The sequence below is a fragment of the Lepidothrix coronata genome, unplaced genomic scaffold, assembly GCF_001604755.1.
Source record: "Lepidothrix coronata isolate B3197 unplaced genomic scaffold, Lepidothrix_coronata-1.0 Scaffold102, whole genome shotgun sequence".
NCBI classification, from domain to species: domain Eukaryota; kingdom Metazoa; phylum Chordata; class Aves; order Passeriformes; family Pipridae; genus Lepidothrix; species Lepidothrix coronata.
The window spans coordinates 292,468-314,641 of NW_016690282.1; the positions used below are offsets into that span (position 1 = coordinate 292,468).

Below are 22,174 nucleotides of genomic sequence, written 5' to 3' on the forward strand. Positions count from 1 at the left end.
TTTTGTTAGGCATTTTTCTGCCTCTATTTGTTTTTTCTGAGCTTCTTGCTTCTGGCCAGACCTGCTTGGGGAAAGCGGGAGGGCAGTGAGGGTCCTACAGGCCAGAGCTTCTGGGCTGGAACAGCACAGGCGCAGCGCTGCTCCAAGGACTTGAGGTGGCAGAGCTGTAGGAGAGGATGCCATGAGCAGATTGAAACATATGGACAGTGTTTGGGGCATGTCAGGGTCAGGACAAGAGGAGGCTGAAGTGGGAGAGAAAGTTTCCTCTCTCGTGATCTCAGGTTTCCCTCTCTTCTCTGCACATCTAAGCTGGTGAGGGAAAAAACGGTGTGCTCTCCTCCTCCCTGCCCTACAAAAACAGAGACTAGAGTCAAACTTGGAATTCCCCTCTGTCTCATCACTGGGGAGACAGGGTCTTGGTGGTGATCTCACCCCATCAGAAATCTTTCTGTGCACAATGCTAAGCAAGCAATGAAGAGGGAGGCTGGGGAGGAGGAGGGGAGTTATGGCAGGAAACCAAGAACACATCAGACACTCTAAATTTAGATCTTTTTATTCAGCTTGGACAATATTCCTTGATTTCTCATTGTTCAGGAGAGGGCAGAGGGCAGGGGACCTATTGAAAGGCTTTGTCCTGAGAGATGCCACTTAGTCTGGGTATAAGGGGGGTGGAGGAGCCACAGATAGTGTTGCTCTGGCATGGGCGAGAGCTGCATGTCCTACAGTTCCAAATGGCCTTGGGATGGGGTGGTGGGTGGGCACCTCTGAGCAGACCTGGGACCTGTGAGGCAGAGCTCAGGGCTCCCCTCAACGCTGCACACCCAAGGTGCACTGCAAGGCAGTGTAAGGACTGGCACGAGGCCCCTCACATGACTGGTGAGCGGTGCCTTTGCTTTGGGGCAGGTCCCCATGCCAGCGGGACGTCAGGCACAGGGTGTGTAGGATAAATACACACCCGCTCTATACGTCTCACTGCCTTTCCGGCATTGCAACTCAAAGTCTATTTTTAAACTCCCTCCTTTATTACACAGGCCAGCAGATAGTGGCAGCCTGCCTCCTGCCATGCCAGGCGTGCTGCTCTCCCACGCACCCCAGGGAGCAGGCTATCCTCCACAGCACATGGGGGGCACCCTGCCCAGTGATGGAGATGGGGCACAGGGTGGGCTATGGGTGGGCAAGAGCTCCCTCATCTCCCTAGTCACAGGCTCAGGCCATGGCGGGTGCTTGGCTGCCTTTGTGCTGTTGCAAATCAGCTGCTGGTACAAGGGTGCCACAGAGTATGTCATCCCACTGTATTGATGGGATGTTGGTTTTGTTCAAGGCCCATGGCTTAGGAGAGGTAAATGAGCTGACAGCTGGGTCTCAGAGCATCAACAAATCAAATCCAGTGTTGGCACAACCAGACGAGTGCAGGCAAGAGTACCAGCTCTCAAAGGTACAAAAGGTCTTTACAGGTGGAAAGATCTTTGCAGGTGGAAAGTACACAAGGCTTTCCACCTTGGCCAATGCCCTCACTTCCAGTGAGGAGCATTTTAAGTGGGTTTTGCTCTGTGATGTGAGCAGCAATAGCTGGTGGTGGGGTATGGGGAGGGGAGAGCTGCTTCTTTTGGTTTTCGACCCTCATCTTCATTTTACATCATGAGTCATGTTACGTTCTGAGCTGACTAACTGCTGGGGCTATTTTTATTTCAGCTCAGCAAGCTTCCTTCTCGCTGCTGCCACTGCCACCGCCACCGCCACTCGCTGCAGACCCAGGGGCAAAGGATGGGGAGATGGTGAGTGGCAGAGGGTGAGGGCAGGGGAAGCAGTGTTTGGGGTGGTGTCAGTGGAAAGGGGGACCGCTGCCCACCTAATCAATTTGGAAACAAAAATAGTATATGCCTTTTGAAAAACAACAGATGACCTGCGATGTGTGGTGTATTCACACACACATACGTATATATTTATTATACTGGGAGAGGGGAAGGGGGAGGGAGAGAAATTCCTTTCGAGTGCTATTCACCAGTCTGGAAAAATAAAGAAGGAAAGCAGAACATTTTTTCCTTTCATCAAAACAGGAAAGAGAGGGGGAATGGGGTGGGGAGCATATCCATAGACATAATGGATGGTTGCCAGTGTAAGGAAATTGTTCCCTTCTACCCTAAACTTGGGGGTTGGGGAGGGGGAGAAATAGATGGTAATATGATCAGTGAAGGCTGCATCCCCTCCTCCCCACTTGATGTAGGAACGTGTATGCACACAGGAAAGTGCTGAGAAATCAGTGCCCCCAGCTTTGCCTTCTCTCTTTGAATCCTGCTCGAGCTGCACATCCGCAGAGATGTGAAATGCCTTTGCCTTCTCCTTCACCTCAAAGCATGGGGTAGCAAGGCATGGCCGGCACAACCCCTCTCCCTCTCTGCCTTTGTCAGGGACTGTGCTCTGCCCTCTGCATGCGTCTGCGCGCTAGTCCCCCTCCCCGTCCTCTCCTCTCCTCTCCTCTCTGCCAGGTTTCTGCCAGGAATGGGTGAGATGAAGGAGGTGGTGACGGGCTGGGGGAATCCCTCTGATGGGGAGAAACAGGCAGAGGGGGGTGGTTCCCAGAGGAAGCCTGGCAGGTCCCATCGAACTCCTGCTCCCCAGGTGACACCTTCCCTTTCCCCTGGAGCCGCTGGCTCTGTCAGGGTTTTACTCATCCTTGGAAAGCATTTTCCCTGCCAGGGGAGGGAAGGAAAATTATGCAAGCCCTGGGTACCCTGAGGCTCTGCCTTTCTCCAGCACAAAATACAAACACCATGGTCCCTGCCTGTCTCTGTCTCCTTCCTTTGGTCTCTCTTCTCCTTTTCTCCTTTTTCCTTCATTAGACTGAATTCAGTCATTAGGAAGTCAGGGCAACTCCCATGTCAGCAGCCTCTGGGGCAGATGGTGTAAGCCATAGCCTAAAGCTACGTATGACGGGCTCAGCTCCATTCTGATCACTTGGCTCGGGACAAACTTTGCACAACAAGGCAATGTGGTGTAAAACTGATGCGCCTACAGAACAGGTCTCCTGGTGAAAACTAGGCGTAAAACTTACTCTAGGTGCTTCATTTCAGTGTCAGGGCTGCTCTGCTCCCCTCCATTGAGGGCTGCGGCAGCCCCGTAGCGTAGGCGTAGGGATTGCTCATCGCTCTCCTGAACTCGGAGATCGGAGCAGGAGCAACACCTAAGTTAGATACCTTGAGTGGGCGGGCTGACTACACGTCGGCTTTCAACACCTACTAATTTATTTCCATTGATTGTTTTTCAAAATAGGACTCATCATGGAGAGGCTGAGACATCTCAGCTGTTCAGATTGAGTCTTGCTTTCCATTGTAAGCCCTGTTTTTCTTCCTGTTGTTTCACAACTCTCTCCCTTCTCTAAAAAAAAATGCAATAAATAAATTAAAAAAAAAGAAAAAAGATATCGCCCCTCACATCGTACCTCTATGGATGGTAGCTAGTAGCTAATTTTTTCCACAAGATGAAGGGAGAGCAGCCTTGCAGCAAGGAACTGCCTATTGTCCTCGGACGAGTGTTGCTCTCTTCCCTAGTGATAAGAAAATAACCAAGGAGATGAGTTCAGCTGTTCATAGGTTTGAGAGCTCTAGTGGTGGTGAAAGTGTTTTAATAAGAAACCCTGCTACAGGCTCTTAAGAAATCTGTTTTTGTTGTGGTTTGTCTGTGGGGCCGTTGCCAGCTAGCACAGCTGTGACTAGACCTTGTCAAGTTGTCAAGTTGTGATGCTCTAATGGGACATTTTTATGGTCCAGCTACTTCAGGTAGCCTTGAAACATCTTCCTAATATATGCAGTGTTGGTTTCAAACTGTTTTCCTGTGACATCTGGGACACCAACAGCCCCGCAGGCCTCCACACCCCTCCCACAGGCCAGGTGAGGGGAAGATTCAGTCATCCCCATTAGTTTTAGGGGTTTGTGGGACAAATGTAAAGCTAATTTCACAGAAGTAAGAGAATCAAAGGAGCACCTGCCTGACTCAAGGTACAGCAGTTTTAAGGACATGCATCTCTATTGAATGCTATGCCAGTGAGACTGGCCCAGCCTTTAGTGAGTCTCAAGACCTCACTAGGGAAAAATCTGTCTCTGTCTTAAAAACAGCAAGAGTAAGAAAAAGAGACTGAAGCCTGAGTGGCTTGAATATCACTTTGCTCTATTTCCAGGCAGGGTCATAGGTAGATGATTAGTCAAATTCCAAACATCCTCTTCCTTGCTGTCTGGAGGATCAGCAGGGATTAGCTTTTTGTTTCTCATGTCGAGCTTCTAAAAACTGCCCAGCATCATCCACATGAAAATAAATAACTCTATTTCTATCCCAGCTAAGATGTAATGTAGCTGGTTATATTAAAAAAACAATACACCACACCACACATATTCCCCCCCAAAATCAGGCCCTGCAGCAGCTCTTGTTGCTACTGAACAAGACATACGCAGCAGTCCCTGCTAGCTTTCTGCTGAGTCCTTCTTCTCTCCGGCAGCAATATCTCTCCCTGCTGAGGAGTTTGATCAGCCCTCCCACACACAGGCTGTTCTGTCCTGGCCAGGCAGCCACTACAGCATGGGGGACCCCCTACACAGCTTGAATCAGGTGGCATGAAGGTGGTGGAGCCACACTAGATTATTTGAGGGCAGAAATCCTTAAAATGCACCTTAGCTTCCACTGAGCCTTAAACACATAATGGGGTCATGGACATTCACGACCTAGCTGCCCCCAGCTCCTTCTACCCAGATAGAAGGGCTTCCAGAAGCTGGTTTGGCCATCTCAAATCCTCAGCTTTCCCCCTGCTGAACACCAAGGAGCCCAGGGCTACAGAGTTTCTTTGGCCGGTGCCATCTGGAGTGAGGTGAGATGGACCCAGACCCTTTTAAAAACTTTTTTTGAGGCCTCCTGAAGATTTCAGAAGGAGTTTCAACACCCAGGTAGACATTAGGGTAGCAACTCCACTCTGCCTGGGGGGTTAGAGAAAATTATCATCACTTGAAATGGCTGGTACGCTTGCTGGCGGGACAGGATGGAGAATGAGGGGAATTCTAAGAGCGTTCTGAGGAATTTGGGGTGGGACAGGGCTAACGTGGCTGGAGCATCTAAGATAAAGACTTGTTAAGGTCTCCAGCAGTAGAAATGAACAAAGGTATGCCTTGCATTTCCACTTCCTCCCCCTTGAGCTCCAGAATTGAGACCAAGCCACTTTAGACTTGGTTTGAGGGACTCCCAGAACACTCCTTATCTCTGCACTCATGCACCTCAGACGGCCTGGGTGTCAGAGCTCACATGGCTCTGACCAACTCCCCACCTGTAGGGAAATCTGCCCCCTGTTCTTCTGGGTTAGGGTGAAGGGCGGTGATCCCTTGTGACTCAAGAGCACCTTGACATGCTGCCCCACCATAGGACCTTCCATTTTGTGTCTACATGACCTGTCTCTGTGATGGGAGGAGCAGAGGAACTAGGCTATTTTAAGAAAGCTAAGAGGGACTCCCAGTCCTCCTTGTGTCCCTGTGCTTTCTGACCAACACCCACATCCATGAGACCAAAGTGAAGTTCGGAGGGGTAGCTAGCTAGCCAACCTGGGAGGTGTTGTCAGATGCCTACTACAGAGGAGCTGTGGGCTGCCTGCTGCTCAGTTCTGGTAGCTGCTCCTCATACCTGGGGCACTTGGGATGGTGATATGCAAGTGCTGGTGTGAGACCATGTGTTTTAGAAAGGGTTTGGCTGCATGAGACTCACAGGCACCTAGATAGTGTAAGGGAGCATGTGTGATACTGCAAGATGAGGCCACTGGTATGCCAGTGGGTGTACGTATGTGAGAAAGGAAGAGAGAGGGGTAGAGTGAAGCAGAACACATGGATGCCCAGGGATGTGTGAATGAGACAAAATTTGCACGTAGCTGTGCATGCGAGTGGCTCGAATAGGAGCGTGTGCGTAGCATAGAAAAAGCAGGGAAGATGCTTGGGATTCAGAGTGAATGCCTGCCGAGTGCCTGCGGTGCATGACAGTGCAGGAATGTATCAGTGGATACGAGCTTGCAAAAAGATGGTGCAGAAACCCCTCCTGGTCGTGCCTGGAGTGTGCTTTGTGAGTGTGCAACCCCACGCTGGGAGATCACTTGTATGCACATGAGAGGGTGTGCGTATGGGTGTTTTTTCAACAGGATATGACTCTTTCTTGAACTCACCTGTTAGCAGCCTTCCCCTCCCCATCCCTCTCCCCCCACAGCAAATATCTGCTTGCTTAATTTCCCTTCAGATGTTTATTACATCGTGGAGATAATCATGCAGCAAAATACCTCCGGGTGCCACGAGCAACACCAGACTGTCTTATAGGAATGAGTAAATTTCTCTGGCTTCTTTTTTTTCCCCTTCACACAAAGAGATGGAAGATATTAAAGCCGCCTCTCTCCCTGGAGCTAGTGCTGTAGCAGGGCAAAGAAGGCGGTGAGGGGAGCTTAGAGAAATGGGCTCCAGACTGAAACAGTGAGAACCTGGGGCCAAAAAAAATAACAAACTACCATGCCGGGAACTCCTCTCTTCTTATCTCTTGCCGAGGAGGCAGGAATTTCTGTCCCCATTCCTCACGCAATATTAAAGCCACATTATACAGGTTACTGCAGCATTAGTCATTTTTAATTAATTTATCATTTAAATTAACACACTTTTTATTTTGTCAGCAATGGACTGCTACTCCCTCACTAGATTTTTCACTTGATACCCAGCCAAGAGGAGGGTGGCAAGTTATGCTCCACCCATCTCCTCTCCTTCATAAAAGGAGCAGCCCTGAGTGCCAGTTTAGTCTCTCTTGCAGCTCGCAGACTAAAATAAAGCCCTATCGGCTCACTCACCTCTTCTGCAATTTTGCCTTTTCTGCATTTTTTTAGTTTTCCTTTTTTGTTGCAACAGAGTGCAGGAGGCAGCATCAGCAGCTCTGCTCTGAGGCTTGTCAAGGCTCAGTGCACACACACACACACACATGCACGCACGCAACCCAGAGTGAAAACATTTGCTCTCACCTGTCTCCAAACCCAAAGCAAACCTCCTGTCCAAGCAAACTGCCAACAGTTGGAACGAGACGGCACCCGAGCCAGAATTTAACGTAAGGCGAAAAAATTCAATGTACACTAGCAACTTTTTGCTAAAAAGCAAGAGGACAAAAGGAAGGAAAGGAGCATTTTAAGAAAAGGACACCTTAAGGAAGATTTCATTTTTTGGATTTCACACCAAACTTTGGAAAAGTTTTTTTTTTTTTTTTTTTTTTTTTTTAGTTATTATTCTGTTATTACCATCTTTTTCTAAGAACATTGAGACATTGTTACCTGCATGTAAAAGCTTTTACATTTTTTTTTTTTTAAAAAAAAGGAAGAAAACCAAGAGGAAGAATAGCATGTGGACCACCTAGCCAAAGGCACCACTGAAGCATCCCTTGCAGCGAGGGGGACGTAGACTCTGGATGTGTGTAATTCCGAGGGACTGCATTTTTTTCCCACCGGGCTTATGAGATAGCGCAGAGGCAGGCAAGTCATCGAGAATTACTTCTCTCTCCCCTCACCACCACCACTACCACCACCTCCACGTCCTCTTCCAAGGGCTCCTGCGATTCTCCCACCGCAGCCCGGCTTGGAGGGACATGGGAACGCGCGGCGCCCTCGATGCCTGAGGCCGGGCGGCCGCGGGGCTGTCTGCGGGAAGCGCTTCCCTGCCGGGGCTCGCCGTCCATGTGCCCGCAGTCGGCGGGGCCTGGAGTCGGGATGAATTTCGGCGTGGTCTTCGCGTTCATCCTCTCCCTGCCCCTGGCCCGCATGGAGGTGAGTTTCCGCCGCTGGCAGCGGGCGGTGCTGCCGAGCTGCCAGCCCCGGGATGCGGGGAGAGCCGGCGGCGGCGGCCGCTCCCGCCCCGCAGGTGCGGCGGGTGAAGCCCGGGGGTGGCCGGGCGGGAGCGGAGGGCGCGGAGGGGGCGAGGGGCCCGGGCAAGCGGGCGATTCCCGGCCCCTCTCCGAGGGAGGGACTGCGGCCGGTGCGCCAATGGCGGGCAGCGACCGCTGGAGCGGGCACCCTTCTGGAGCGGGCGCTACCCTCGGGACGGGGCCGCCGGGGGCGCTTCGCCTGGGAATACATTCACCCCCGTGTCTGTAGGGACGAGGGGCATACCAGGCTGAAGCGCCCTCTGGTTAGTATGGGAGAAAGAGTGCTGCTGGGGAGCCGCGGGGACCCCGCAGCTTCCCGCCCTGCCTCGCCCAGGGCTGTCACCCCGGGGCAGGTGCCGGCTCCATCGAGCCTCTCACCCCGTCCAGCGATTTTGGCATCGCTGTAGCGTGCGTGCAGCAGGGACCGAGGCCCAGTTGGCACCCCTGGAATAACACACAGTGTTAAACCCACCCTGGCATTGCCAAGGGGCTAGTGGAGAAAGGGCGTGGGGGTTTGGAAGGGGCAAGGAAGGGGCCAGCGTGGGTAGAGGCACCAACACGGAGTGGCACGGTTGTACAGCAAGGCGTGCCTACAGCTAGGGTGATGGCAAGAGGCAGGAGGTGAGTGTCTGCTGTGCTTCCACAGTCACACAAGGATCTTGTCCTGCAATCCTGAATGCTCTGCTCAGGAGGAAGCTGGGCAGAGGGTGGGGGCCAGGTGGTGGATTTGAACGAACATTCCAGCCCTCTTCAGTTTCCCTGAAGCCTCATCCCAAGCCATGGCTGAGGAAAAGGAGCCCTAAGCCCCCAAATCCTTAGCCTCTGTCGCCATGTTTCATCATCTGATGGTGTGCAGATTGAGGGGACCAGAAAGCCCCTAACATTCCTACACAGTGCTAGGTTCCCACTTCAGCTCATGGCAAAACTGTGGGTTGGATCTGCAACTTGGTTGTCAGGGGCAGGACACATCCTTCCACCCAAACTTTCCTCCCTTTGCATAATTTCTCTCTTTTTCTTCCTCATTTTTGGGCAGGGGAGTGGGTGCACCCCTTGTGGGGTGTCAAGGAAGAGGTTGGGTGCAAAGCATCACGTCACCTCCCTATGGGCCCATTTTGCCCTTGCCCAAGCCACAAAAGGAAGCAGTTAAAGCTGTGGGCTGCCCAGTGGTTATGTTTGTTTTGGGCAGAGGATGGTATTTCCTCTGTGGATGGCTCAGATCTCTTCCTCCCATGCAGCATGAAACATCAGCTATGGTTGGTGCTGGGGAAGGGTGAAGGTGGAAGTGCCTGATCCCAGGGGGCTGTTGTTCAGTGCTGTAATCACACTGAAATACTGCACAGCTCTATGATAGACTAGTAGGGTTAAAGTTTGGGAATTCTGGCCCTAGGTTTCATAGAAGGAATTGTGATATTTTTCATTGTATGACCAGAGAACCAAGAACATTTCTGCTCGGGTAGATGCTTCTGCCTTCAGCCAGTCCCCACATCTACTTTGAGGGCAGTGTGTTGCACCCTCTGCACCAAGCACACACAGCAGAGCTCCTACCAGACTGCTGAACCATAATTGTCCTCTGAACAAAGCTTGCACTTCTTCCCAGCCCTGTCAGAGAAGTGCATGAGAAGCAGTAGCTCCTCAGATCAGCAGAGGCCTGAAGGAAGAGACGGAGCCTCCTGAGTCCCTCTCCCTCTGTGATCACACCCACCTGGAGCTGGAGGGCCCTGGAGCTCTTCCAGCCAGAGGGAGTACAAGCCTCAGCGGGAAGGTATTTGCCAGTTGGGAAGCAAGGATGCTAAGCCTATTTGCATTTGCCCTGCGGGCTATAACAGTTGCCTTGCAACATTTACAGAGATGGGCTGAGCCCATCTTGGTTGTGCTGGGGTGAAGCCCCACTGGCAGGCTTTCTGGAATTCCCAAGGAATGAGGTGCGGCTGGGCGCTTGCTTATAACCTCGGCCCAGGTCCCCATTGCATCTTCCTGCTGCCAGGCTCCAGCGTTCTTCTATAGTCTTCCTAGAATGAGGCAGTGACAAGGACAAAGCAGTGGAAGCTGGGATGGATGACATGTCTGGGGTGAGCTCATGGAAGGAGCCAGGCGAGTCGTCCCTGCCTCCCTCTCACCATCAGCTGATATGAAGCAGCAGGAGAGAATGACAGGGTTCCTGAACTGTTTGCAGTGCTGCTGGTACACAACCAGCCCTGGGGGTGGAAATGCCTCCAGCCCTTGCAGGGGACATGTGGGGGGAGCGTGGAGGAGCAGCGGAGTCCCCCTTGAAATGGGAAAAGGGTGGGTAGGTCTGACTGTATTTTAGGAACGTGGGCTAGATCAAACATTGTTTGATTATTTTAAGGAGGGAAAACATAACCTTCCATCCCACGTGGAAGGGGCTGATGTGATGAGGGTTGTGCCTGCTGTGGGGTCCTCTGGCAGGCAGATGTTGGAGTCCCCTTGTAGCTCAGAATGAAGCTGGAAGGGTGGATGACCTGTGCCAGGGGAGGGCTGGTGGCAGGTGCTGCTGGTCTTGCTCTCTGCTAGGGAATGCCGTGGAGTCTCCCCTCAGGGTCCTCACGTCAGCTTCAGAGGGAATTAAAAAATGCTGTTTGTTTGGGGTTTTTTGCCTAGCTGATCATTCAAGACTCTGCTGCCAAGATTCCTTGCCATGGTCAGTGTGGAGGTGCTCAGAAAGTTCTCCTCTCCAGGGCAGAGGAGCGGATAGCTGGGTGCTTCCCTGCCATTCCCAGACTGGTACTGCTGCTACCCTTCTGTCCTTCTGTGTGCAGTCACACATGGGTGTGTGTACACACACTAGCACAGAAAAGGGAACTGGAGGAGTCCTCACCTTGGGAGTATCCTTGCCTTGTTTCTTTGAGCTCTGAGGGTCTGCCTTCCCTGCTGGTTGCACAATCTTTGCTCCCTCCTCCTCCGTACCTGCTGTGCTACCAAGAGACTCACTTTCAGGCAAGGCTCTGAAACCCTTGCCCAAGGGAGGACTGGAGCGCAGTCCTGCATATTTCCTGCACCACCTTGGCAGCAGGTGATGGCAAGGGGACCTTTCAAACATCCCTGGTTCTCAAAAGCATATGTTGGCAGAAAACTCCAGAGGCAAGAGGTGGTGGGGTTAGGGAGGAGGCAGGTTTTGGGGGAGTGCATGTGTGGGGAGAAGGGACAGGGGAATGTCTTGTTTGCAGGGTGTTGCTGCATCTATGTCGGTTTGCAGTGGCCAAACAGTGCTGCTGGATGTCTGGAAGGAGAGAGGCAAAGCTGATGTGCCAAGAGACCCCAGCATCACAGCCACAGCACAGGGCAGCTGCAGGGCAGGCAGAGCCCCTGCCCAGGTGCTCTGCTGGCTTCTGTCAGGTGTGCTGTGGTGCTTGCCCTTCAAGCACCAGCACCCAGCTCAAGAAGGGGAGTGGACGTCCCTGCCGAGGGATTGGTAGATTGGGGGGTGCCCCTGCAGCTCAGGGAAGAGTCAGGAACTGGGGGGCAGAGGGAGGGAGGGAAGAACAAACTTACTTTCTTCTAAGAGTTCAGGGCCTCGCAGGAGTATGAGGCCAGGCCTTGGGGCACTTGACAGCCAGCCAAGAGTCCATTGAGACAAAAGTCTTCTTTGATCTGCCGCACAGTTAAAAAGGGAGACTGTTAACCTGTGTTAGACAAATAACTCCAGAGGAGCTGCTAAGCAGGAAAAGCACCAGCTGCTTGGGCTAGTCTGTTGGGGATCCCACCTCTTGCTATGTTCCTTCATCTTCTGACCCCATGAGATCAGGTGGACATGGCTGATGGACTTCTGCTTCCCTGTGTCCCATCCCCACAAGTGCCCCAAGCCTGGGTGTGTGCGGTGCCCCGATCTCAGAGCCTCTCAGGCACAGGGCTGGGAACCAGAGGCATGGCTGTTCCCAGTGACAGACCCCAAAGGGAGCAAGGACAAGGCATGGCAGCTCAGGTTGTGTAGCTGTTCTTAGGCCAGATTTGGACTTGGTTTTGTACTACAGGGATAAAGGAAGGAGCTTCACAGGCTTGCAGTTGTCACTAGCAGAGTTGCTTTACAAAAATGGGGGAGGAGGACAGGATTATGAGCCATGTGGGCTGGTGTTACACCATAGCCATGCTGGTAGTATCTGCATCAAGAAAAAATTGGCATCTAAAACTGCTGCTGTGAGCAGGGAGTAGAGCTTATTCCTACAGGCAGTCCCCAGAAATCCTGAGGGCCTGCATTTGCAATCCCTGATTCATATCTGTTTCCCCTGCTCAGATAACAAGGTGACACCTCCCAGCTCGCTTCCAAAGTCCCCGAGTCTTGTAACACCTGCCCACGCTCTCCCCCAGTGAGTGCCAGAGTTTAAAATAAAGTTCCATTTCCTACACGTATTAAGTGTCAGGAAGGACCAGGGGCATCCGTGCAGAGCAGCATTCGTACACAAATGCATTTAGCTGACAGGTGCAAACATTAAAAGCCTGCAATTTCACTACCCAGCGCTGAGCTCTGACTGCAAGTACTGGGAATTGCAAATGATCCCTTTTCCAGTAAATGTGTGTGGCACAAGGCAGGGAAGTGCTGCAGGACCTCTCCGGCACTGGGCTGTTGGTCCCCCTCTCCCTCACGCAGCAGGAGTTGTCAGAAGGCATCTTCATTTCACAGCTATTCAGTGATCCCTGAATTATACAAGTCTCTCTCTTACTGTGCATTCATCACTGATGCTGCTTCCCTCTCCCTCAGAGACTGAAGAAGTAATGCCTGGGGATGTAAAATCTGCTTTTTGCTCCAGGCGGACAGCCAGATCTGTGGTGAGATGTGACAGTGACAGGAATGGACCGGGGCAGGAAGGCTCGATCTGACTCAAGCTCTCTGGGGGATCTGGCTGCAGAGGTTTAGGACACTAGTGTTGTCTGCTCTGCAGCTCTCCCATGAGGTTTCTGCCCCATGACTTGGGCTGCAGCAGCCTTCACGCCACTGTGTCCTAGTTTAAGCTATAGTATTAGAGGGTGGTCTGGCAGGGCTGAGGAGGGACCACTCCTGTTGCCCTGCTATAGAAGTGAACAGCGGGTGTCCAAGGGACAGGCACATGTGAGAGAGTGCCAGGCTCAGTCAGCCATGCAAAAGTCCTCAAGCTTTAAAGCCAACGTTTAGCCACCTGCCTGGTGGTTTTTCTCAACTCCGATCGGAAGGGAAGTGTTCTGCACTGAACACAGGCAGGGAGAGAATGGCTGCACGCTAGAGGACCACACACATGCCACCATAAAAACCCACAAGAAAATCTCTGTGTTTCACAAGCACACGAGCCAAGTTCTCCTCTCAGTTACAGGGGCATATGTAGGGCTGTGGCTCAGATACCATCCAGCACCCAGCTGAAAGAGCAGCTTTTCCGCTTGAGTAGCCCTGAATGAAGAGAGCTGGGAGCAAAGCAAACACTTTGGCCAGTACTTTCCTCCATCTCTTTTTCTAGTCTTTCGGAAGTATGTTTTAATCAGCACTTGCTTTCCCACACCGCTCCTTTGTAGTCTTATTAAGTGCTGTCACTGGGGCCCACTCAGAGTAAAATTCCCAAGATGCTGATGGCATTGCACCTGCCTGCACAAACTCTGAATTTGGCCCATTGTCTGATGTTGCTAAACCTGCTAATTTAGGGTTTTTTGGTGCTGGTATGCAGGGACATCCAAACTCCTATATGTTTTTTGCTCCAAATCAGTTCCTCAGCCCACCACTTCCCTGTAGTCTTTGTGGTTTCACTGCGAGCTCATACCAGAGCAGCCTCAGCTGTGAAGGTCAGTCTTCCTCTCCACCCCTCACCTTTTTTTTCTTTAAAAAAGAGTATGCAAATGATGTATATTATTGGGCCTCTGTGGTTTGAAAACACGCGCACGCACACGCACATACACACGATAACTGACAAAGCCCGTGAGGGAGTTTCATAACAGAGGGAAATATTGGGAAGGTTTTATCTGATAGCATAAGGGAAGTCTGTTAAAACGCCTTTACTGCAGGCAGCAGGAATGAGAAGCCACCTGGAGAACTCATACAGCACCGGAGAAGGAAGCCTTGTTGGCTGCTTGCATAGTGTTCAGGGCTCTGGTGCACAGCCTGGGTATTTTTTGGCTTTTTCAGTCTCCAGACAGCTTTGTGAGAGACAGCAAGAGGGACTCTCTTGCTTTTGCTTAGGTTTCAGGCTTGTGCCTTCATGAGGCATAAAGCCCTCAAGGTTTAAAAGCCAACGCAAGACAATGCATGTCTTTGCATTTTGCTGGTTCTCTTGTGTCTCCTCCGTGCTTGATTCCCCCCATCCCACTCCATGACACAGTCAGTATTTGCAGATCACCTCTCTAATGCTTGTTTCTCCCTTTCTTTTCTTTTTTTTTTCATCTGTCAGGGGGACCCTATACCCGAAGACATTTATGAGATTTTGGGTGGCGGCTCAGTGCGTTCCATCAGTGACCTCCAGCGTGCCCTGCGGATAGACTCCGTAGGTAAATCTCTTCACCAAACACTCCTCTATTTTTTCTTAAGTCTTTGGAGGGTTGGGCAGGGATATTCCATTTTCCAGCAGGTACACTATCAACAGACCTCACTGTAAATATAGGAACCATTTAGGAGCCAAGACCTGGCTATTTACACACCTAGTCCCCTTGAAACTTGTGGGAGTTAAAGGCAACTAGATGCCTTTCTAGATCTCCTAATAACTGGTCTAACAAGGGTCACTGGCTTACAAAAATAATAGGAGATGGGCAAGGTGAGTCCAAGAAACTGAGGTCAGCACTTTTCACCCAGGCAGGAGGGCTTAAACTGAACAAGGATCAGTTTAGGAGGTGGCAAAATGGGAGGTGGGAATAGGGTGACAGAGGAGGGAAGGGCTGAGTGGGTTTTCAGGTTTAGCATCCACAAAACTCCATGGGCTTCCACAGGCTCTTAGGATAAGGGCTGCAGAGCACGTGTCCAGGGTTGAGATGCAGGACAGGGGCTAAGTCAGGGTACCGTCTCTTCACCTTCTGCCCGTAGATAAGAGCTCCGGGGGCTGCAGTGCCTTAGGGTCACTTGGCCAGGGCTGAGTGCAGTGAGCAGCAGGAGCAGCGAAGTGTGGAGGGGTTGGCACGTGTGGGAACTGGAGCACGCGCCACGGCGGCTGGGCTGGCCCAGGAATTTATTTATAAACGGTCTCTTCAGAGCAAATTCCTTTCTATTCTAACCCTGCTCCCGCCCGTCGTCCCCCAGCCCCCCCAGCTCGCCTTCTCTCTCGTGTTTTGTCTGTTTGGAGCTTTGTAATCCTTGCCGAGACACTATCTACGGGGGAACAGAATTTCCTGCTTTTGTTTCCTATGCCAGTCCAACCACTGGCGCAGTCTCAAAAGCATTCCCGCTGCCTTTCAAAACGGCCCTGGAGGGGCAGGGGGGGAAAGCGAGGGGGAGGGCACCAGCTGTGTTCAGCTATTGTTTGTCTTAGAAAGAGGCGACGAGGCTCCCCACCACTGCCAGGGCCACTCCCTGCCCTCACCAGTTCCCTCCTCCTTGTCCACGAGCCACACAATGGGGCAACTTCCAAAATTAGCTGTGCTGGATTGTCCCAGGCTGGTCCCCCCCACCCCAACTGTCTTCAGTGCTGACCTGGGGTGTAGAAGGACAACCTGGAGGAGGGAGGGACATGGTTTTCAATAGGAGATTCCTTTCCAGTCAACAGTTGTTGCTATTTTCCCCCTCCATTTCCGTCCTCTCATCAACTCAACCTGTGGTCAAAGGGCAGCCCACCCCCCCATTTGATAAAGTGCCAGGTGGCACAGGATGGACAGGTGGGGAAGGAGTGGCTGAGAAGATGTGTGCGGTCTGTCATGGCCTGGTGTCTAAGGAACAGATACATCTCTATCACAGTGACTAACCACTCTCAGGGCTAAGAAATAAAATGGGCTTCTCTCATTGTCTTGAGATGCCCAGAGGTATGGGAGAAGTCTGTGGAGCTTTGAGTCACTGGTTTCACTTCAGGTCTCAGATGGGAAAGGCTGGTGAGGGAAACAGAAAGTGGTGCTGTGAAGCAGTTTCTTTGTTGCACCCCGTGGCTCTCATCTGCTCCTAGACACTGACCGAGGGGCATTGACATTTGCTTGCCCTGTGTGGAATTAGAGTATTTGCTAATTAGTATGTTAGCAAAATAATACCAAAGTGTCTGGAGCTATTCCCCGTGCTGTCCGTGCACCCTGTATGTGCCACAGCTGCTTCTCTCTACCAGCTGCACAAGGAGCCGGAATGAGGCGGGAGGCAAATGAGCTGAGATAGTGCTCTCCTGACCTGAGACACTACTGTAGACCCAACAACAGAGATGTGTAGAGTGGGAGTCATCTCCCTTAAATGTGGCTGCCTGCAAAACAGGTGTGTCATCTAAGCCAGTCATCCAGGCATCTTCTCCAGTCCCAAAAGAACTACAGGCCCTTCTTCAGCATGATCAACCAGTTCTCCTTTTGGGCATCTGCCTCAGGGAGAGACAAATGGCACCTAGAATTGATCACACCTCTCCAGCTGCTTTAAAGGATGTCTGTCTGTCTCTCTACCTCGTGTGTAGATGTTGACTGCTCAGGCATGTACGATTCCTGCCTCTGTGCACCTATCCCAAATCCTTCAGTAGCTGCTTTAGAGCTGAGCAGAGAGCAAAGTCTCTGCTCCCCCTTATAAGAGGGCTGCACTAGGGTAGAGCTGAGGAAGAGGAATGGGACATGATGGGTAAGGGAAGTCCGCTCCACCACGCATCTGATAAACAGAGATCTTCCACTGGCCCCAAATTCCCTTTAAGAAAATTGCTCCCTTGATGCTGACGTCCATTCAGTTTCCTTCAGCTGCTAAAGCAGGTCAGAGAAGGAAAGAGCTGTGGCTGGGTGGGAGCTATCTTCGAGTGCAGCCATTGTCCAGAGCTCAGGAGTGGCTGCATGTTGGAGTGCTCCATGGGGATTATGGGCATTTCTCTATTCAGCACTTCCTATGGGAAAAGGCAGTGGGGTGGGAGGGAACCGCTCAGGGCTGGCCTGAATGCTATCAGTCTTCCTCTCCCATCGCTGACTGAACCACCTCCAGATCCTGCCACTTACCTAAGAGTAGTATAGAGGAAAAGTAATTTTAACTCTATTTTTCTGTTATTCTGTCATAAAACTGCTCTAACCTAGAGCAGCTGAGGTGTGGTGGGAGGGAGAATGTAAGCACCCCACCTCCCACACATCACCTCCTTCACCTGCCCTCTCACCTCCCAGCTCTCTCAGTCCCAAGCCACCCCAGCAAGGCACCTCAATGTTATATACCAAATGTTCTGCTGGTCTCATTTGGTCTTTGATCCTCCTTGCTGTATCTTGGTCTCAGCTGGCTGATCTGAATCCCTCTGCTACTCCTCTCTGATATCAAAAAGCCCTGGCATGGGCCTTATCATTCTTGAGCTGGAGTTTTCCTCCTCCTGACCTGAGTGGGACACCTCTTTCATGATAGGCTTGTTCCTTTGAGCTGCGCAGTCTGAGCCAAGGGCAAACCTAGAGTGTGCTCCAGCACAGCTGTGACCTTGCTGGTGGGTTTACACCTAGTGTGATATTTTGGGGCTGTGGCTTATGCCATGTCCCTGCACTTTGCCTAATGATCTGAGCACAAGTGCCTGCTGTCTTCTCCTGCGTGCACCTGGTACTATAAGGTCACGTCTTTCCCTTTGCAGAGGAGGATAGCTCGAGCCTGACCCTGAATGCAACTCAGCCTGGTGAAAACCCTGTGGCCCTGTCTCGAGAGCGACGAAGCCTAGGTGAGTCAGGGGTCTTGCACCTTGTGATTGTTGGGGCACTTACCTTAGCAGCCATGGGTGGGTGCTGATGTGTGTCTGAGATATAGGGGTAGAGGTTGTAGTGAGCGTGTATGTGTACACAGATGAGAATGAGGATCTGGGCCTTGAGTAGGAGCTGGGTGTTACACCCTGGGAGGGCAGGAGAGGGAGTCTGGAGCTCTGCAAGCTGCTCTGCTTTAAATCCTGCCAGTACTGATTGACTCTAAAGAAGTGTCATGTCCTGCCTAGGACTGTGCTGCTGCAGTGAGAATTATTCTACTGGGGCCTCCTCCACCGGGCATGGCTCTGTACAGGGAGGGAGCTGGAGGGGTGGGAGAAGGAGAAAGAACATGTGTGTGTGTGAGAGCCATGCGGGGTCTTTCTCTTCCAGTAGAGGTGGCTGCAGTGGGATGGTAACAGCTGCAAAGCCCATTTCATCCCCCATTCTTCTCTTGGCCCTCCACAGATGCTCTGGCAGCAGCAGAGACAGCTGTCCTTGCGGAGTGCAAGACGCGGGAGGTGGTCTTTGAAATCTCCCGCAACATGGTGGACAGCACCAACGCCAACTTTGTGGTGTGGCCACCCTGTGTGGAGGTGCAGCGCTGCTCCGGGTGCTGCAACAACCGCAATGTGCAGTGTCGCCCCACACAGATCCGTGTCCGGCACGTCCAGGTAAGGGAGATGCCTCCCACTGCTCCCTCCTCCTGCCGCCCACTGCCACCCCAATGCCCCAAAACCAAGCCCACAGCGGGTCTCAGATGCAAGGCTCACACAGCTGCCTGCCTTGCACCCCCTCTGTTGTCACAACCTCTGCATTGGCCACGCAGTGCTGCAGACACTGGCATGGGTCACGTCCATGCCAGCTGCTGGGAGGGCTGGTGCTGTCCAGCAGCTGGGGACTGTCACCATGCAGAGCTACAGGCCACCATCCCCAGCTGCAGCTCCATGCCATGGGCCTTTCTGTGGCTCAAGGCAGCTTTGTCTGCTGCATTAGAGCAGAAGAAATGGGGCGCTTTCCTCACAGGAACTGTTTTTGATGGAAAGAGAGGAGGGCTTGCAGTGTCAGTCTCCTTGCCCCCACTGCTGCTGCAGCTTCTTTCCGAGATGCACTGAAGCAGTTTCTCCCTCTCAGCCAACAGTTACCTCCTGACCTGCTACAGCAGCCAGCAGACACCTGATAGCTAACCTCTTGCTCTGATCCTCCCCTCGCAGCTACCAGTGATCTCCTCACAGCTTCCTCCCAGACAGCTTGTTTAAAAATAATGTTCATCCCATACTAATCCTCTGCCTGAGCTGTAAGAGACTCCCCCGGGCAGGCAACAGAGGTTGGCTGGGAGAGATTGTATTCACACAGCCTTTTTCATCAGGAAATTCCTTTCTCAAAAAAGCCAGGCTGAATGAGGGGAAAAATAGGGGGGAGCAGGAGTTGTTTTTCTGGAAAAAAACAAGCGAGAGGTCAAAAGCCAGCCTGAAAAAGTGACCTGGAAATGGTTTCTTTGAGGACAGAGGTCTCTCTATTGTTTGACTGGAAGTGTTTGTCTAGTGAGCAGCGTGTGGTCTGAAGTGTGTGGAGTGGGCTTTCAAGGAAAGATAAACAGCCTGGCTGCTTCAGCACTGGCTGAGGGATGCTGCTGGGGGCAGTGGGTTTAGAGGAATTCCATCCCAGACACACAGCACAGTATTTATAGCTTGCAGAGCACTTCAGGGACTGCAGTCTTGTTAGATAAGCTGAGTGGGGTCAGGCCCGGCCGCTGCTGGAGTGGGAGGACCCCCTAGAAGGCTTGTGCCCTGTGGTGGGATGTGGAGCAATGTGTCTTCCTTCTGAGTCAGCACTGGTGGAGAGTCCGAGGGAATTTCCAGAGCACCGCCTTTCCCATAAAACACAGAGCTGAGGGCTTCAGCCCTGCGAGTTATTAAAGAGCTTGAGACAAATTCAGACAGGCCTCAGCAGAGCTGGTGAAGCTATGTTAGCTTGCATTGGGCCTGAGTTTTTCTCCTTTTGCCCTTCCTGTAATTCGCTGTGGCAATTAGTTCTGGTTGCCCCCAGGTCTCCACCATCACATCTGTCAGAAACAGGCTAGCCAGTTCTGCATGCTCCATGTTTCTGTCTGTGATCAGCCAGTCATCCTGCTTAAGCAGCAGCAACAGTTAGGAACAGGGAAACCAACCAGAGACATCCAAACTTGTCTAGTCTAGGTCTGCTCTGCTGGTACGTTCAGAATTATTTGCCATACACACCACCCCCAAATTTGAACCATGCTTCCTGTGCTGCCTTCTGACCCTTTAGGAAGAAAGGCAGTATTGAAGAGCGCTGACAGTGATTATTTTTACAGAGTGGGCGCTGCAGCTGTATTAATCTTTTGCTTCCTTCTCTCTTCCAAACAGGTAAACAAGATCGAATTTGTCCAGAGGAAGCCAAAATTCAAAAAAGTTGTTGTGCCTTTGGAGGACCATGTACAGTGTCGGTGTGAGGCCGTGTTCCGACCGCCTCCCAGGAACATCCGTCCAGGGCCACGTGAACAGAGACGTAAGGATCTTGACATTAGTAGAATGGAGGGAGGCATGAGAAGAGAGGCTGAGGAGAGAGGGAAGAGCCCTTCACTGGTTTCAATCTATTTAGCTCCAGTGAATCCCACGGGCCTTCACTGGTTTATACCAGCCAAGGGACCTTTCCCAGGATGTCTGCCTGACTGCAAGGGGCTGAAAATGAGGGAAATGAAGGAGGGGAAGGTGAGAGGTGAGGGGAAGGGCATGGTGGGAAAAGGGAGAGGGTAGAGACTGTGGAGAACAGAGGACAAGGGACAGAAGAACAGAGAGAAGCCTTGTGGCCCTCCTGTTGCAGAGATATTTGTTGACAGTGTGTGGAGAAAGATATTTCAACATGAGCCGGCTGCCCCTCGCCGTACAGACACTCTCCCCTCTGTTTTGGCAGGCTTGTCACCATCGTTCACCACAGCCGCTGTCTCTCAGAGGCAGCGAGTACGCCGGCCGCCGGCACAGAAGAGGAAACATAAGAAGTACAAGCATGTCAACGATAAGAAAGTGCTGAAAGAAATCCTCATAGCATAGAAGTGCTGGCAGGGGAGAGAGAGCACAAGGCAGGTAACAGCAAACTACTCTTCCAGTTAGGAGAGATGTCCTCCCGGGACATGGCATCTTGGACCCTTCCCACAGCACTGGCCGCTTATTCAGCTTGGGGCTACTGCAGGATCAAACCTGGGTCTAAGGAGGGGGAAGGACTAGGTTGGATGCCAACATGTGCATCCTATTTATGCCTTTAAGTTGGAAGGATCAGGCCATCCTTGCTCCAGCCATCCTTGCTCTTGGGCCCTGCCCTCTCCTTCCCTGCCTCCCTTACAGGCAGAAAACAAGCCTGACTTCTCTCTATACCTAAATCCCCTCGGGATCCATGTAATTCATCTCTTCTGTGGAGCAACTCCCATCCTCCTTTGCCTATTGATTCTCCGTTGAAAGCAGAGAATTAATGTTGCTCTGGGGATCCCTTTTCCTTTTATTTCATTAGTCAAGTTAGCAGAAAGACTGAAAAGGAGCAACACTTTCAGTTCATCGTTCTCCTAGCGGGAAACCTATGTGCATAAGAAAGGTCATACCAGGGAAAAGGAGAACTGGAATCTCTGGCAAGAGATCTGGACTTCATCAGGCCAGGGTCTGATTCTTCTCTCCATGACTTGTGTAAACAGGAGTAATTCCCTCATCATCAGAAGAATTTCACTGGTACAAGGGAAAGGAGAATAAGCCCTGGTTCCCCATGAGAGAGAAAGGTACAAAAAAGAGAGAAAGAATAGTCAGGGCACAGATCAGGAGGAGCTGAATTTAGAGAGAGGTGACACAGCTTAACAGAGAGAGCCCTGGCCCATGGCTCAGTGGTTCCAGCTCTGCTGCAGCCCCTTGAATGAGCCCAGGCCACTCACTTCACATTCACTTCCCCTTACCTTGGGAGAGGAAATGGCAGGCTTCCATCTGTGGCATTTCAGGAGCTGGGGGCAAGGGGCACCTGGCAGTGCCTTGGTATTGGGATTCCCATGCTTAGTACTATGAGGGCTCGAATTATCCCAGGATTCTGCTGGCCAGCCTGAAGTTCCCAGGGTGGAAAATGATGCAAACCCATGCAAATCTCAGCTCTGGCTCAAGCTGTTCAGGGTAAAAAATAGAGAAGGTCAAAAGTCCTTCCAGCCTTCTAATCTGGCATTTTGACACAAACATTTCCAGAGGAGAAAAGGGAATAGAAGGGTAGTTGCAGGGGGAAAGGGTTACATATTCTAATGCTGTGTTTGGTTTTGTTTCACTTCCAGGTTTATTTAATATATTTGCTGTATTGCCCCCATGGGGTCATTGGAGTGACAACTTTTCCTCTTTGTCCATCTGCCTCGACGTCTGATTCAGACGGCAATTGGTGCTTCCCTTTCCATCAGTGGACCTTCTCCCACCAAAGCCTCCTTTCTTTCATTTATTAGCATAATTTTAAAGTTTTACACACACACACA

The 22,174-nt window shown here is 51.7% G+C and overlaps 1 protein-coding gene across 3 annotated transcripts; it reads left to right on the top strand.

Annotated features, from left to right (window-relative positions):
• Positions 1-1,710: 1,710 nt before the first annotated feature.
• On the top strand, positions 1,711-22,174 carry LOC108501439 (platelet-derived growth factor subunit B-like). Of its 3 annotated transcripts, XM_017823319.1 has the most exons (8): positions 1,711-1,775; positions 7,362-7,807; positions 14,268-14,364; positions 17,568-17,651; positions 18,136-18,341; positions 20,055-20,196; positions 20,602-20,771; positions 21,983-22,174. In XM_017823319.1, the coding sequence occupies exons 2-7, from the start codon at positions 7,652-7,654 to the stop codon at positions 20,736-20,738; spliced, it is 822 nt and encodes a 273-aa protein (XP_017678808.1). In that variant the 5' UTR covers positions 1,711-1,775; positions 7,362-7,651; the 3' UTR covers positions 20,739-20,771; positions 21,983-22,174. The 3 variants fall into 3 exon arrangements, with proteins under 3 accessions (XP_017678808.1, XP_017678807.1, XP_017678809.1); XM_017823318.1 differs by lacking the exon at positions 1,711-1,775 and having other exon boundaries at positions 6,823-7,807; XM_017823320.1 differs by lacking the exon at positions 1,711-1,775 and having other exon boundaries at positions 6,823-7,807; positions 20,602-20,767.